At 38.8% G+C, this 13,180-nt stretch overlaps 1 protein-coding gene and 1 long non-coding RNA gene across 2 annotated transcripts; one reads left to right on the top strand and one right to left on the bottom strand.

Moving 5' to 3' along the window:
• Nucleotides 1-3,927, top strand: LOC103459310 (N-acyl-phosphatidylethanolamine-hydrolyzing phospholipase D-like). The gene is made up of 9 exons (XM_081603919.1): nt 1-101; nt 225-338; nt 445-585; nt 1,186-1,410; nt 1,510-1,613; nt 1,688-1,853; nt 2,111-2,259; nt 2,588-2,702; nt 3,739-3,927. Exons 1-9 carry the CDS (start codon nt 42-44, stop codon nt 3,889-3,891), a joined length of 1,227 nt encoding a protein of 408 aa, XP_081460045.1. The 5' UTR covers nt 1-41; the 3' UTR covers nt 3,892-3,927.
• Nucleotides 2,340-9,659, bottom strand: LOC103459287 (uncharacterized). Its single transcript, XR_014086042.1, has 5 exons — nt 9,400-9,659; nt 7,515-7,731; nt 7,092-7,264; nt 3,745-4,124; nt 2,340-2,695 (listed from the first exon to the last, which is right to left on the bottom strand). It is a non-coding gene; the product is annotated as an uncharacterized LOC103459287 (long non-coding RNA).
• Between the last annotated feature and the right edge of the window lie 3,521 nt (nt 9,660-13,180).

Raw genomic sequence — 13,180 nt, 5'->3', positions numbered from 1 at the left:
TTGTTTCTGTGTGCTGTTACAGATGTGTTGCTGGTAGAAACATGGAGATACCAAAATCCTCAGACAGAGCAGAGCTGGAAGAGACAACAGGCCTGGTGGAGGTAACAGTCAACACTTTTATCCTGAAAAATGTTGCATGTCTGGATGAGTTTCTGCTGATTTTGGTGCTAAATTCTCTGCACTTGCATGCTTTTTAAATCGCTCTTTTTATTTATTTTCTTAAGGATGGTGATTTGCCTCTAGGTGCCGAAGGTGGAAAGGTGGATCCTCGAACACCGAGGAAGAGCAGTTCCTCCCGCTCTTCCCGTAAGAGTTTCCGTCGGGACTACCGACTGGAGGTAACGACCCTCCTCCTTCTGCTCACCAACGCCCAACATTCAAGTCTCTTCAGAGTTCAAATAAATGTCACGCTGTATCTCAGGTGTGTTTTGTTTTTGAATGCAGGAGGAGGTGACGAAGTCCTGTCGGGACAAACATGGTCGCTGGACAAACCCCTGGCCAACATGGCGCTTTCCTTCCTATTCTATGCTGTTCAGATTTCTGGTGCTGGATAAAAATCACAGCAGTGTGCCAACAAGCAAAGAGGTAGGAAACCACTTGGATGTTAAAACCTGCAAGTCACTTTATTTGACTGTAGATAATTCAGATACTTTTTAAAAAATAACGATGTTTTATTAGTGGACTAGAGAAAGAAGAACCAAGTCTGCAGTGCTCACATTTATGCTCTGCTGTAATAATTAGTATCACAAGCTCATCTTTCACAGCCCTGAGCCAACATGCTGTTATTTATAGCTGCTTCTGGAAACTTTGCTGCGTTCATTGAGGGATTATCTGGCCTTAAAGGCTGATTTCACGCAGCATAACAACAAACATTGAATTCTTTATTTGCACCAGTTGTCTGTATATTGTCTATTTATTGGACTTTATCTGATAACTTAGGAGCACAAAAAATCTGAAAAGTGTGGCATCCATTTGTATTCAACCCCACTGAGGCAAAACTTTGTTAAAGAACCTTTTAGCTGCAAGATCGTTGTCCTCTGAGTTTTCTTAGCAGACTCTCTAGTATTTAGCTGTTAACACTTACAAATACAAAAATATATAGGTTGAAAGATGAGCATGTTTAATATATATATATATTTTTTAAATCGGTCTAAGTTTCTACTGTCCTCCCTGCTCTTCCCACAGGTCCTGGACAGTGAACTCCCAGTATTGGAGCCCTACTTTGTCCAGAATCCAGAAGCGTTGGACTCTCCTGCTGGTATGAGGGTCACCTGGCTGGGCCACGCTACAGTTCTGGTCGAAATGGAGGGGGTCAACATCCTGACTGACCCCATTTTCAGCCAGAGAGCATCATTTCTTCAGTTCATGGGACCCAAACGATACAGAGGACCCCCCTGCACAGTGGAACAGGTTCGAAGATCTTTCATGTTCTCGCTTTTACTTTGTGAACAGACAGAATCCTTTGAATCAAACCTGGCTTTATTCAGCTCTCTCCTCTCCTACAAACAGCTGCCGAGGATAGACGCCGTCCTCATCAGCCACTCTCATTACGATCATCTGGATGCTGGATCTGTTGCCAGCCTTAATGCACGCTTTGGAGGGGAGCTACGCTGGTATGTGTCCCAAATGGTTCCTCCTCCCCCAAACCTTCCAGTGTTCCTGTGAAATATGATGCATGTTTTAACAGGTTCGTACCCCTGGGTTTGATGGACTGGCTGGCCAAGATGGGCTGTGAGAACGTGATGGAGCTGGACTGGTGGGAGGAAAACTGCGTCCCGGGTCACGACAACGTCACGTTTGTCTGCACACCCTCTCAGCACTGGAGCAAACGGACAGCGTGGGATGATAACAGGGTACTTGATAGTAAATGTTGTGGTGTGTGGGGACAGCTATCAGTTTGGTTTTATAAACAGCACTGATAATCTAAGTGCTGCGACGTTATCGTTGGACAAGTGAGCAGAAATGTATTCGGTGTGATAGCCCAACATTTTTAAATGAAGAAAGATTAAACAAAAAGGGCAAAACTTCTTCTCTCTGTGAAAATCTTTAATTTTCTGCTGCACTAAAAACTGTCAGAATTGTAGCCATTTAACGATTTATATCTTTTCAGTCTTTATGGAGTAGCTGGTCTGTTTTGGGTCCCAACCATCGATTCTTCTTCGCCGGCGACACAGGCTACTGTCCGTCCTTCCAGGAGATCGGACGCCGCTTTGGGCCATTCGACCTCGCAGCAATCCCAATTGGAGCGTACCTGCCCAGGTAGAGAGGCACTTACCTCTCACCCACACAGCAGATCAGGCACAAAGAGTTTCATGTTTTAACACACTTCTGGGGAATACTTATGTGTTTCATATGAAGTTATTTAATATGTGCAGAAGCAGATAAATTCACTGAAACCTCTGTTACAAGTTCATATTTTAGGGCAGTAGCGTAATCCAACACTTGCTAAGTATACCAATGTGTAGCCAGTGGTACTCTGTTTAAGGTCTTCTTTCATACACATGTAGACAAAAATATCTTAATGTTCAGTTTCATCATTTTAATGAGCATTAAGCAGGACTTCTTTCATTTCCTGTTGGGTTTTCAGGGATGTGATGAAGGGACAGCATGTGGATCCAGAAGAGGCTGTTCAGATTCATCAGGACCTTCAGGCCAAACAGTCTGTAGCCGTACACTGGGGGACCTTCGCTCTCGCCTATGAGGTAGGATGTTAGAAAAGAGTCAGCAGGAGTCACTACATGTAACGTCTTAAGTTAAAATAGAAGCAGCCTTGCCTTTATACAGTGTAAACACAATTTAAGAGTAAATTAAATGTCAACCATTTCTTAGGATGGTAGAAATGGGTCTTGGCTCAGAAGTGAAGTCTAGACTTAAATTATATAACCAGTTGTTCTACCTCATACGACACTGAGAAAGAAAACAATATTTAGACATTATTTAAGACTTAAAATTACTATTTCTTTCAACTCTATGTGGGAACCCTCTAATAACTGACCAGTGTTTAGTATGAAATCATAGATTTATATCTTAAAATTACAGTGTTTTATACTAAACACTGGTCAGTTATTAAAGGGTATGGAAGCCCATTTCTGCCACTGTTAAAAAAAAATCGAGATGAGATATCGTAGTATCTAGAGAAAATGTCTATCTCTAGATGAGATTTTATCTGGAGATGAGATACAATATCTAGACTATCTAGATATCTCGATATCTAGATTATTTTGAGATTTTAATCTAGAATATATCTAGATTTTATCTTGTGATATCTAGATAAACTAGAAAATTTCTAGGCTTTATCTAGAATTTTTTCTAGATGTATATAATCTAGAAATTTTCTAGATTTTATCTAGAAAATTTCATTCATCTAGTTTGCTTCTAGATTTTTTTTTTTTGCGATATCTAGATTATTCCCAGTCTTAAAAAAAATCTAGAAATTTTCTAGATTTTAATCTAGAATATATCTAGATTTTATCTTGTGATATCTAGATAAACTAGAAAATTTCTAGGTTTTATCTAGAATTTTTTTTTTTAGATATATATAATTAGAAAATTTCTAGATTTTTATCTGGAAAATTTCCAATCTATATTGTTTCTAGATTTTATCTACCATAGAAAGATAGTATTTTTAAGTTTTAAATAATATGTAAATATAGTTTTCTTAAGTTCCTGGTCTAGACTTCCTCACCTCTGAGCCAAGATCAATTTCTAGCATTCTGTCCTCGTCTCTCCTCCATGCAGTACTACCTGGAGCCGCCGGTCCGTCTCAGAGAGGCCCTGGAGGAGAGGGGACTGGAACCAGAATCCTTCTTCACTTTGCATCGCCGCACAAGACAGACGTTTTCGACTGATGTCTGCAAAAACAAACATTTAATTAAAAGACTGAAGATTTGAGCTCAGACTAAATAAAAATGAATGTTTTATGGTGCATACATGAGCTGTTTGGCATCTCACAGCTGCAGGAGTTGTAAATACAACAGTTTGTACAAGGATCACACTTTGATCTAAGGTGATTCACCTTCAGTCATATATTATTGCAGAGATGACAGGAAGAGATGACTTACATGCCGATTCTCAGAGTTGAGGCTTCAGGGGGTTTTGCTCTCTGCCTCAGAACCCTTTGAATCCTGAGGAGGAAAAACAAAGCGAGGTCAGAGCAGAAAAGGCTTCACAGAACAGGATTTAAAGTTAAAACCCATCCCTTCTCTAAGAAGCTAAGTTTTTCAGATTGTGTTGGTTTAAAACTCTAGCTTTAGATTACCAATTGTTCCAAGAAGCATAAGCGTTACTGTAGTGTTTTCCTCTACAACAGGGGAAGAAGAAAACACAAATACTCACTAGAAACAAGCCTGACTTACAAGCAATGAGCACAACTATGACAAATTTTTGCATATTTTTGACATACTATATATACTATGACTAATTTTTTTTTTGGCATCATACTATACTGTGACTCGTTTTTTCACATATTCGATGTCATTTGATGCTATGACTGATTTTTATACTTATTTGACTTCATACAGGTGATGAACTCTCCCTTACAGAGAGAGAAGGTTTTTATTTGTTGGGTTTTTGTTGACAAAAAAGAAAGTGATGAAATTGTGCAGAGAACCTATTCAAAGACTGTCTAAAAAATACTGTGATGTAGATTTAATCATATATCTATATCATGTCATGTGACTATTAAATCTTAGTCACATGACACAGATTGCTATAAGTAAAAGCAATAACAGGTGTTATGTCAATCCTCGTTTCCCCGCCCCGCCCACGTGGCAAAATACGCGCGTGCTTGTGATGAGCACTGAGAAAGCACGCGCTTGTTCGCCGCGCTTATCTGGGGAACCACGGACACCGTGGAAACTCAAACAACAAGCTTTGGCAAAATTGTCACTTTCTTAACGTTTTTGCGTAAAAAAAATTTAAATTTAAAAAAGTTATTTTTTATGTTAAAAAATAAATTCGGAGAATAAAGTCAGAATAACTAGATTAAAGTCATAATATTCTGAGAATAAAATAATCATATTTCTATGACTTAAGTAATATATTAAAGTCATAATACACTCCTGATCAAAATCTTAAGACCAGTCAAAAAATTGCAAGAATTTGCATTTTGCACTATTTTATCTTAAGAAGGTTCTAAGTAGAGCTTCACAATGTTGAAGGAAAAAAATCAGTGCAAGAGACAAGAACTTTTGAGCGGGGAATTTTCTGAAAACTGCTTTTACACTCAAACATGATTTTTTCAGCTGATCAAAAGTTTAAGACCATAGTCTTTAAAAAGCCAAAAGCTGTGCAAAAATCTGGATTCCATGTCATTTTCTGTCAAGTCTTTACACTGTTAAGACCTCCTGATGGCAAAAGCAAAAAAGCTCACTGACTTTGAACGTGGTAGGATTGTTAAGCTGCATAAGCAAGGCCTCTCAATGTGCCATCGCTGCTGAGGTTGGACGCAGTAAGACAGTTTTTTGCATTTTTTAAATGATCCTGAGGGTTATGGAACAAAAAAGTCAAGTGGCAGACCCAAAAAAATTTCACCAGCTCTGAGCCGCAGGATCTGATTGGCTGTCCGTCAAGACACGGGACGATCCTCTACCCAAATTAAGGCCATTACTGGCTGACTGCAGCCCAATAACCATCAGACGGCATCTGCGAGAAAAGGGCTTCAGAAACAAAAAACGTCTTCAAAGGCCACGTCTTCTTCAACGCCACAAAATCGCCCGTTTGGACTTTGCAAGGGTGCATCAAACATGGAACATTGAAAGGTGGAAGAAAGTTGTCTTCTGATGAGAAAATTTTTATGGTCCTGATGGCTTCCAACGTTACTGGCATGACGAGGAGATCCCACCTGAGATGTTTTCTACATGGCACAGTGGTGGGGCCCCATCATGATTTGGGGTGCGTTTTCCTTCAATGGAACAATGGAGCTCCAGGTTGTGCAGGGGCGTCAAACAGCAGCTGGCTATGTGGAGATGTTGCAGCGGACATCCCTCATGACTGAGGGCCTCGTCTGTGTGGTAATGATCGGGTTTTTCAACAGGACAATGCTGCAGTTCACAATGCCCGCCTGACAAAGGAGTTCTTCCAAGAGAATAACATCACTCTTTTGGACCATCCTGCATGTTCCCAGGATCTTAAACCAATTGAGAACATTTGGGGATGGATGGCAAGGGACGTTTACAAAAATGGACATCAGTTCCAGACAGTGGATGCCCTTCGTGAAGCCATCTTCAACACTTGGAGCAACGTTCCCACTGGCCTCCTGGAAACACTGGCATCAAGCCTAAACGATTGTTTGAAGTCATCAACAAGAATGATGGAGCTACTCATTACTGAGTCCTTTTTTTGACACTTTGATTTCTGTTTTGGGGGGTTTTGGAGTTTTTTTTAGCTATGGTCTTTAACATTTGATCAGCTGAAAAAATTATGTTTGAGTGTAAAAGCAGTTTTCAATTAATTCCCCGCTCAAAAGTTTTTGTCTCTTACGCTGATTTCTTCTTTTAACATTGTGAAGCTCTACTTAGAACCTTCTTAAGATACAATAGTGCAAAATCTTGCAGTTTTTTAACTGGTCTTAAGATTTTGATCAGGAGTGTATTATGACTTTAATATATTACTAAAGTCATAGAAATATGATTTTATTCTCAGAATATTATGACTTTAATCTAATTATTCTGACTTTATTCTCTGAATTTATTTTTTTTTAACGTAAAAAATAAAAACTTTAAAATTTAAAACATTTTTACAAAACTTTTTAAACCCATAAAACCATAAAATACTGAGGTACTTTATGCCCGTTCCAAAATTGTTTGAAGATAAATTAATCATAAATTGTCGAATTAGAAGAAAGTAATAAAGAATATCACATAAATTTGACAAATTAATTTTATATATATATATATATTAGTATAATGTGTAAAATGCAGACTCAAATGAGTTTATACTTATTTTCAAACAAATATAAATATGCCTGAAATTAATGAATATCCAAACTACCTAAAACAGAAAAAGTTTACTCTGATTTAATCTCAGGTCGTGAGAAAACATGTCTTGTGTCGTTTTATAAGGTGCGTGAATTTAAATAAGAGACTTATTACTTCCAGGTGTCCGACAATGCAGAAGCGCTTGAGCTCCTGGAGGCCGCAGGTGGAGGAGGCGGCGAGTTTGTGCGCCCTGCCGATCAGCAGGTCACCCGTGGCGGGGTAGCAGCTGCCCTCCGTGCACACATCTCCAAACTCCGGCTCCTGGGCCCTGACAGGACTCCACAGTCCTGCAGGGAGGAGAACCATGTCAGGAAAATCATCTCTACATTCCTGAATTTGGTTTCTATCAGAACAAAATCCCTTTATGAGGAGATTATAAAACACAAAACAGATGGAACAGTAAAAAAAAAAAAAAAAAACATGGTCTGAATTACATGTTCTGCTGCTGCTGGGAAAACAGTTTGGCAACTCATGTTACTCATCCCAGTGACAGTTCAGCAGAATTTTTTTTTATAAAGATATTAAAGCTGAACTCACATAAAGCTGCTAGATGAAGACCCTCATCTTCCAGAGAGGTGCCCGTTTTTCCTGGAAGACGCTGAGGAGTCTGTACTCCAGGCTGCCGATGAGTTTGTGAAAGTCAAGAATGAAGGGAGTAGTCTTCAGAAAAGTTCGCATCCCAACAACTCCAGCCCGCTGTTAGCAGAAGTCCACAGCGGGGAGCGGAAAACACGCTCTCCATCTGCTGGTGGAACTGGATAAAACACAAGAATAACTACATGTCAGGAAGTTTTTTGTATTATTATTTCCATGCATTAAAAAAAACTACATATTCGAAAAAAGGAAAAAGAAAAGATAAAGTAAATATTTTCTCTTCTGACTCCTCCTGCGGACCAAATTGTTCATTTTTATTTGGTTGTCATTGTTTTCTAAATAAATCTATGTATCCGTCGTTATGTCTATTCGACTGGCAAAAATAAAAGTGGAAAAACAAAAAGTGCTTCGTCTTCTAATGTTCATGACTATAATCTTAATAATCAAACACAATAAGTCATCTTTCTCTTTTCTGTTGACTATATTGCAAATTTCACTTGAAATCAGAAAACCCCCCAATGTTTTTCATTTTATATTTTAATACAAACACATTTTTTTAGTTTATAATACAGTTTCTCATGCGAGTATTCCATTCAATGCACTGAGATTAATTTTTTCTGAAGCGGAACATTTGTGGGTTAGGAATTCTCGGTAGACAATGCTGCAGTTCACAATGCGCGCCTGACAAAGGAGTTCTTCCAAGAGAATAACATCACTCTTTTGGACCATCCTGCATGTTCCCAGGATCTAAACCCAATTGAGAACATTTGGGGATGGATGGCAAGGGACGTTTACAAAAATGGACATCAGTTCCAGACAGTGGATGCCCTTCGTGAAGCCATCTTCAACACTTGGAGCAACGTTCCCACTAGCCTCCTGGAAACACTGGCATGAAGCCTAAACGATTGTTTGAAATCATCAAGAATGATGGAGCTACTCATTACTGAGTCCTTTTTTTGACACTTTGATTTCTGTTTTGGGGGGTTTTGGAGTTTTTTTGAGCTATGGTCTTAAACTTTTGATCAGCTGAAAAAAATCATGTTTGAGTGTAAATGCAGTTTTCAATTAATTCCCCGCTCAAAAATTTCTGTCTCTCACGCCAATTTCTTCTTTTAACATTGTGAAGCTCTACTTAGAACCTTCTTAAGATACAATAGTGCAAAATGCAAATTCTTGCAGTTTTTTAACTGGTCTTAAGATTTTGATCAGGAGTGTACATATACACACACATTATATATATATATATATATATATATATATATATAAAGTGCTATATGAATTAAAAGCAAGGCAATGCATTTTAATGCGCAATATTAAATATTACCCATCAGATACCGTTCCCCCTATGTTAAAATCACCCATACTGTTCCCGTTTTATTTAAAAACCCCTATCTAGATAGAAACATAAACCAAACCAAAGTGGGTTACTTCGTTAGTGCTCCGTTTGTGCAGGTTTGTGCCGTTGAAACTATCGTTTGTGCAGCTTTCTCTTATGAGATATTAAAAGTTATAATTTGACTGATGACGTCACCAGCCGCTCCAATTTTGCTCCAGACATCAACATTTTTGCTTTACCGCTGTTATGTCGCCGCCACCAACTTGTATGTAGTGTGGACCACAATGTCACCCAAGGATTATATTATACAAATGACTAAATCTGATTTTACTTTATTTGGTGCTTTCAAAGATTCAGCCGATCACATTCACCCAATTAGGGTGAATCTTACTCTAACTGTATTGATTATGCCACAACTTATACTGTAGTCTCTTTTCTACAAAAATATAGCAACATCAATTGCATAAAAACGACACCGAAAACAAGACTTACGTGACAGGAATGTGCTGGAAGACGACCAACGAAGAACTACAGCAGAAAGTACAGCAGGTGAAATTAATTGTCCCCTAATTGGGTGAACGTGATCGGCTGAATTGGGGGGGGGATGTTGAAGTCTGGATGACCTAAAAACTAATTTTTAATATCTCAGAAACCAAAGCTGCACAAACGAAAATTTAACGGCACAAAACGGAGCACTAACCATTCAGACTATTTGCTGGATTTTTTGACTTCACACAGCTGTTTCTCAGTGCTCATCACGAGCACGCGCGTATTTTGCCGCTTGGGTGGAGCGGCAGGACCTGCGTGAAGCTGACACCCCACCCACGTCAAAAAATCCAGCAAATAGTCTGAATGGTTAGTGCTCCGTTTGTGCAGGTTTGTGCCGTTAAAATTTTCGTTTGTGCAGTTTTGGTTTCTGAGATATTAAACATTATTTTTTAGGTCATCTAGAGTTCACCATCCCCCCATATCGCTCCAAAACAAACCAAAGTGGGCTAGTTCGTTAGTGCTCTGTTTGTGCAGGTTTGTGCAGTTAAAATTTTCGTTTGTGCAGTTTTGGTTTCTGAGATATTAAAAGTTATAATTTTGGCCGATGACGTCATCATCCCCCCATATGCTCCAAAACAAACCAAAGTGGGCTAGTTCGTTAGTGCTACGTTTGTGCAGGTTTGTGCCGTTAAAATTTTCGTTTGTGCAGTTTTGGTTTCTGAGATATTAAAAGTTATAATTTTGGCCGATGACGTCACCGTCACCCTATCATGTTCCAAATCAAACCTAACGGTGGGCTACTTCTTGTAATTCTTCAGATTCTCAGCTGTTGTACAATGTGTACATTTTGTTTTGAACTTCAATAAAGACTTAGAACAAGAAAAAATGTGTCTCATTTCAAGAAATGTTTTAAGATAGCAATGTTTTTTCACGAACGTAGCTTCTCTCCACAATAATTGAATCCTAATAAAGGACATGCAGCCTGACCCTAACGTAATGTGTATAACCTGTTCAACTGTGCTTTGATTTCGGAGGTGGTCTGAAGAATTATATTCACATTGTTGATGTACTGTCTGCTGATTATGCAGCAAACGTGTAAAAAAATTACATGAGCCTATAACGGCCAATTTGCTAGTTGCTTGAGCAAAGTTTTTGCCGAGTAAAACGGAAATGTGTCATTATTTCAAAGTTCATCCAAGTAATGTACTTAATATTTAGTAAATATATTTTCAATGCAACGATCCAATTTCTTACATTAAATGTGTATGGGCTTCAAGGATTTTGAAAAGCTCCACATGTTTTGCGAACTTTGACATAGTTCTCACACAACTGGGATTGGCTCCACCCACACTGTAGTGAGGCCCCCCCCCGATCTTGTTTTGCAGAGCAAGTGTAATTTCAACCTCTCGTTAATATTCTAGCGGTCTCAAATCGTTTTGAATAAGTCATTTTGGAATTTTTTCAACCCCGATTTTGATTTTTGAACAAGGTAAGTAAATTAATGCTCAACTAGCAAATTGGCCTTTATAGGCTCATGTAATTTCTTTACACGTTTGCTGCATAATCAGCAGACAGTACATCAACAATGTGAATATAATTCTTCAGACCACCTCCGAAATCAAAGCACAGTTGAACAGGTTATACACATTACGTTAGGGTCAGGCTGCATGTCCTTTATTAGGATTCAATTATTGTGGAGAGAAGCTACGTTCGTGAAAAAACATTGCTATCTTAAAACATTTCTTGAAATGAGACACATTTTTTCTTGTTCTAAGTCTTTATTGAAGTTCAAAACAAAATGTACACATTGTACAACAGCTGAGAATCTGAAGAATTACAAGAAGTAGCCCACCGTTAGGTTTGATTTGGAACATGATAGGGTGACGGTGACGTCATCGGCCAAAATTATAACTTTTAATATCTCAGAAACCAAAACTGCACAAACGAAAATTTTAACGGCACAAACCTGCACAAACGTAGCACTAACGAACTAGCCCACTTTGGTTTGTTTTGGAGCATATGGGGGGATGGTGACGTCATCTGCCAAAATTATAACTTTTAATATCTTAAAGACAAAAGCTGCACAAACGAAAATTTTAACTGCACAAACCTGCACAAACGGAGCACTAACGAATTAGCCCACTTTGGTTTGTTTTGGAGCATATGGGGGGATGGTGAACTCTAGATGACCTAAAAAATAATGTTTAATATCTCAGAAACCAAAACTGCACAAACGAAAATTTTAACGGCACAAACCTGCACAAACGTAGCACTAACGAACTAGCCCACTTTGGTTTGTTTTGGAGCATATGGGGGGATGATGACGTCATCGGCCAAAATTATAACTTTTAATATCTCAGAAACCAAAACTGCACAAACGAAAATTTTAACTGCACAAACCTGCACAAACGGAGCACTAACGAACTAGCCCACTTTGGTTTGTTTTGGAGCGATATGGGGGGATGGTGAACTCTAGATGACCTAAAAAATAATGTTTAATATCTCAGAAACCAAAACTGCACAAACGAAAATTTTAACGGCACAAACCTGCACAAACGGAGCACTAACCATTCAGACTATTTGCTGGATTTTTTGACGTGGGTGGGGTGTCAGCTTCACGCAGGTGCCTCCGATTGATCTATTGCAAAATCTAGACCTATTTCTTGTGACTGAGGTCAAACTATTGTGTACACAGCCAAACAGACTTTAAAAAGAAACTGGAAGAAGACTTAAAAGGAAATAATATTTAAAGAAATATAAGAAAGAAGTGGCAATAATTACCTCTATTATAATTATTATTCTTTAAAAAAAGAAAGAAAATGTCACATCCAAAAATCAAAACAACCTGAAAACTAAAAATAAGTCTAATTTATGTTCAGGAGTCCAAATAAAATTTTTTTTCTTCTGTCTGTTCAACAGCAGAGCAGCGAAAATATAAAGATGCTGCCCTCCAGGACGCTGCAACTGATGACGCCTTTTACAGTTTTTCAAAGAAAACAAATCGGGATCAGAAAAGTTGATAAATCTGACAAATATTTATGTAAACACTCAAAGTAAGGAAAAAACGTGCCCAGATTATTACAAATATATTTAAGTTAGCGAAGAATCTGACTGAATGTTCACCTGCTCGATTTTTTTCTGCAACACTTAAACTCCGCCAACATTCGGCGTGCTAAGCTAAATATGCTAACACCGAGCAAAGTGGCGACGTCTGTCATACAGGTTGGTCTAAACATCTCAGAAATAAATTACTTACAAAGTTTGGTGAACAACTCAGACATCCATCCATTTTCTTTACACCCTGTGGGGGGTCGGGAGGTGCTGGTGCCTATGTCCAGCTAACGTTCCGGGCGAGGGGCGGGGTTCACCCTGGACAGGTCGCCAGTCTGTCGTAGGGCCTACTCAGACATGTGGATAGCAAATTGTTCTGTTGGCTTCTGTCTCTTCGGTGGGAACCTGTGGTTCTGGGGGCGGAGTCAGTGAATTAACTCCTTTAGTGTTATAGCGTTAAAAAGTCAAGAGTCATTGATTCCATTTTAACGCATTCAGATTTGATATGGGGACACTGTTTTAACACTCGCTTTTAACTCCCAATAAGTTCATTCTTACACAGGGTTACATAAACAGAATGCGACTATAGAGTAAAATTTACTCTGCTTTTGCACAAAGTCAAGCGCCATTATGGCTCTTCCAGTGATTTTCCATTTTTGACCAAGAGGGGGCGTTCTACATTTCCGCCTCACTGATACGGAGTTGTTTCGTAACGTGCCGCCTGTATTCGTAT

The sequence above is a fragment of the Poecilia reticulata genome, chromosome 23 (genome assembly GCF_904066995.2).
Source record: "Poecilia reticulata chromosome 23, P_reticulata-male-v2, whole genome shotgun sequence".
NCBI lineage: Eukaryota > Metazoa > Chordata > Actinopteri > Cyprinodontiformes > Poeciliidae > Poecilia > Poecilia reticulata.
Note: the sequence above shows the minus strand (reverse complement) of the source record. Positions and strands in the feature narration are given on the sequence as shown.

What these genes read in the sequence shown, in the direction of transcription:
- LOC103459310 (XM_081603919.1), top strand. Translation starts at nt 42, where the DNA reads ATGGAGATACCAAAATCCTCAGACAGAGCAGAGCTGGAAGAGACAACA. An exon ending in ATTGGAGCGTACCTGCCCAG is followed by an intron (nt 2,260 to 2,587) that starts GTAGAGAGGCAC and finishes TTGGGTTTTCAG; the next exon opens with GGATGTGATGAAGGGACAGC. An exon ending in CCTTCGCTCTCGCCTATGAG is followed by an intron (nt 2,703 to 3,738) that starts GTAGGATGTTAG and finishes TCCTCCATGCAG; the next exon opens with TACTACCTGGAGCCGCCGGT.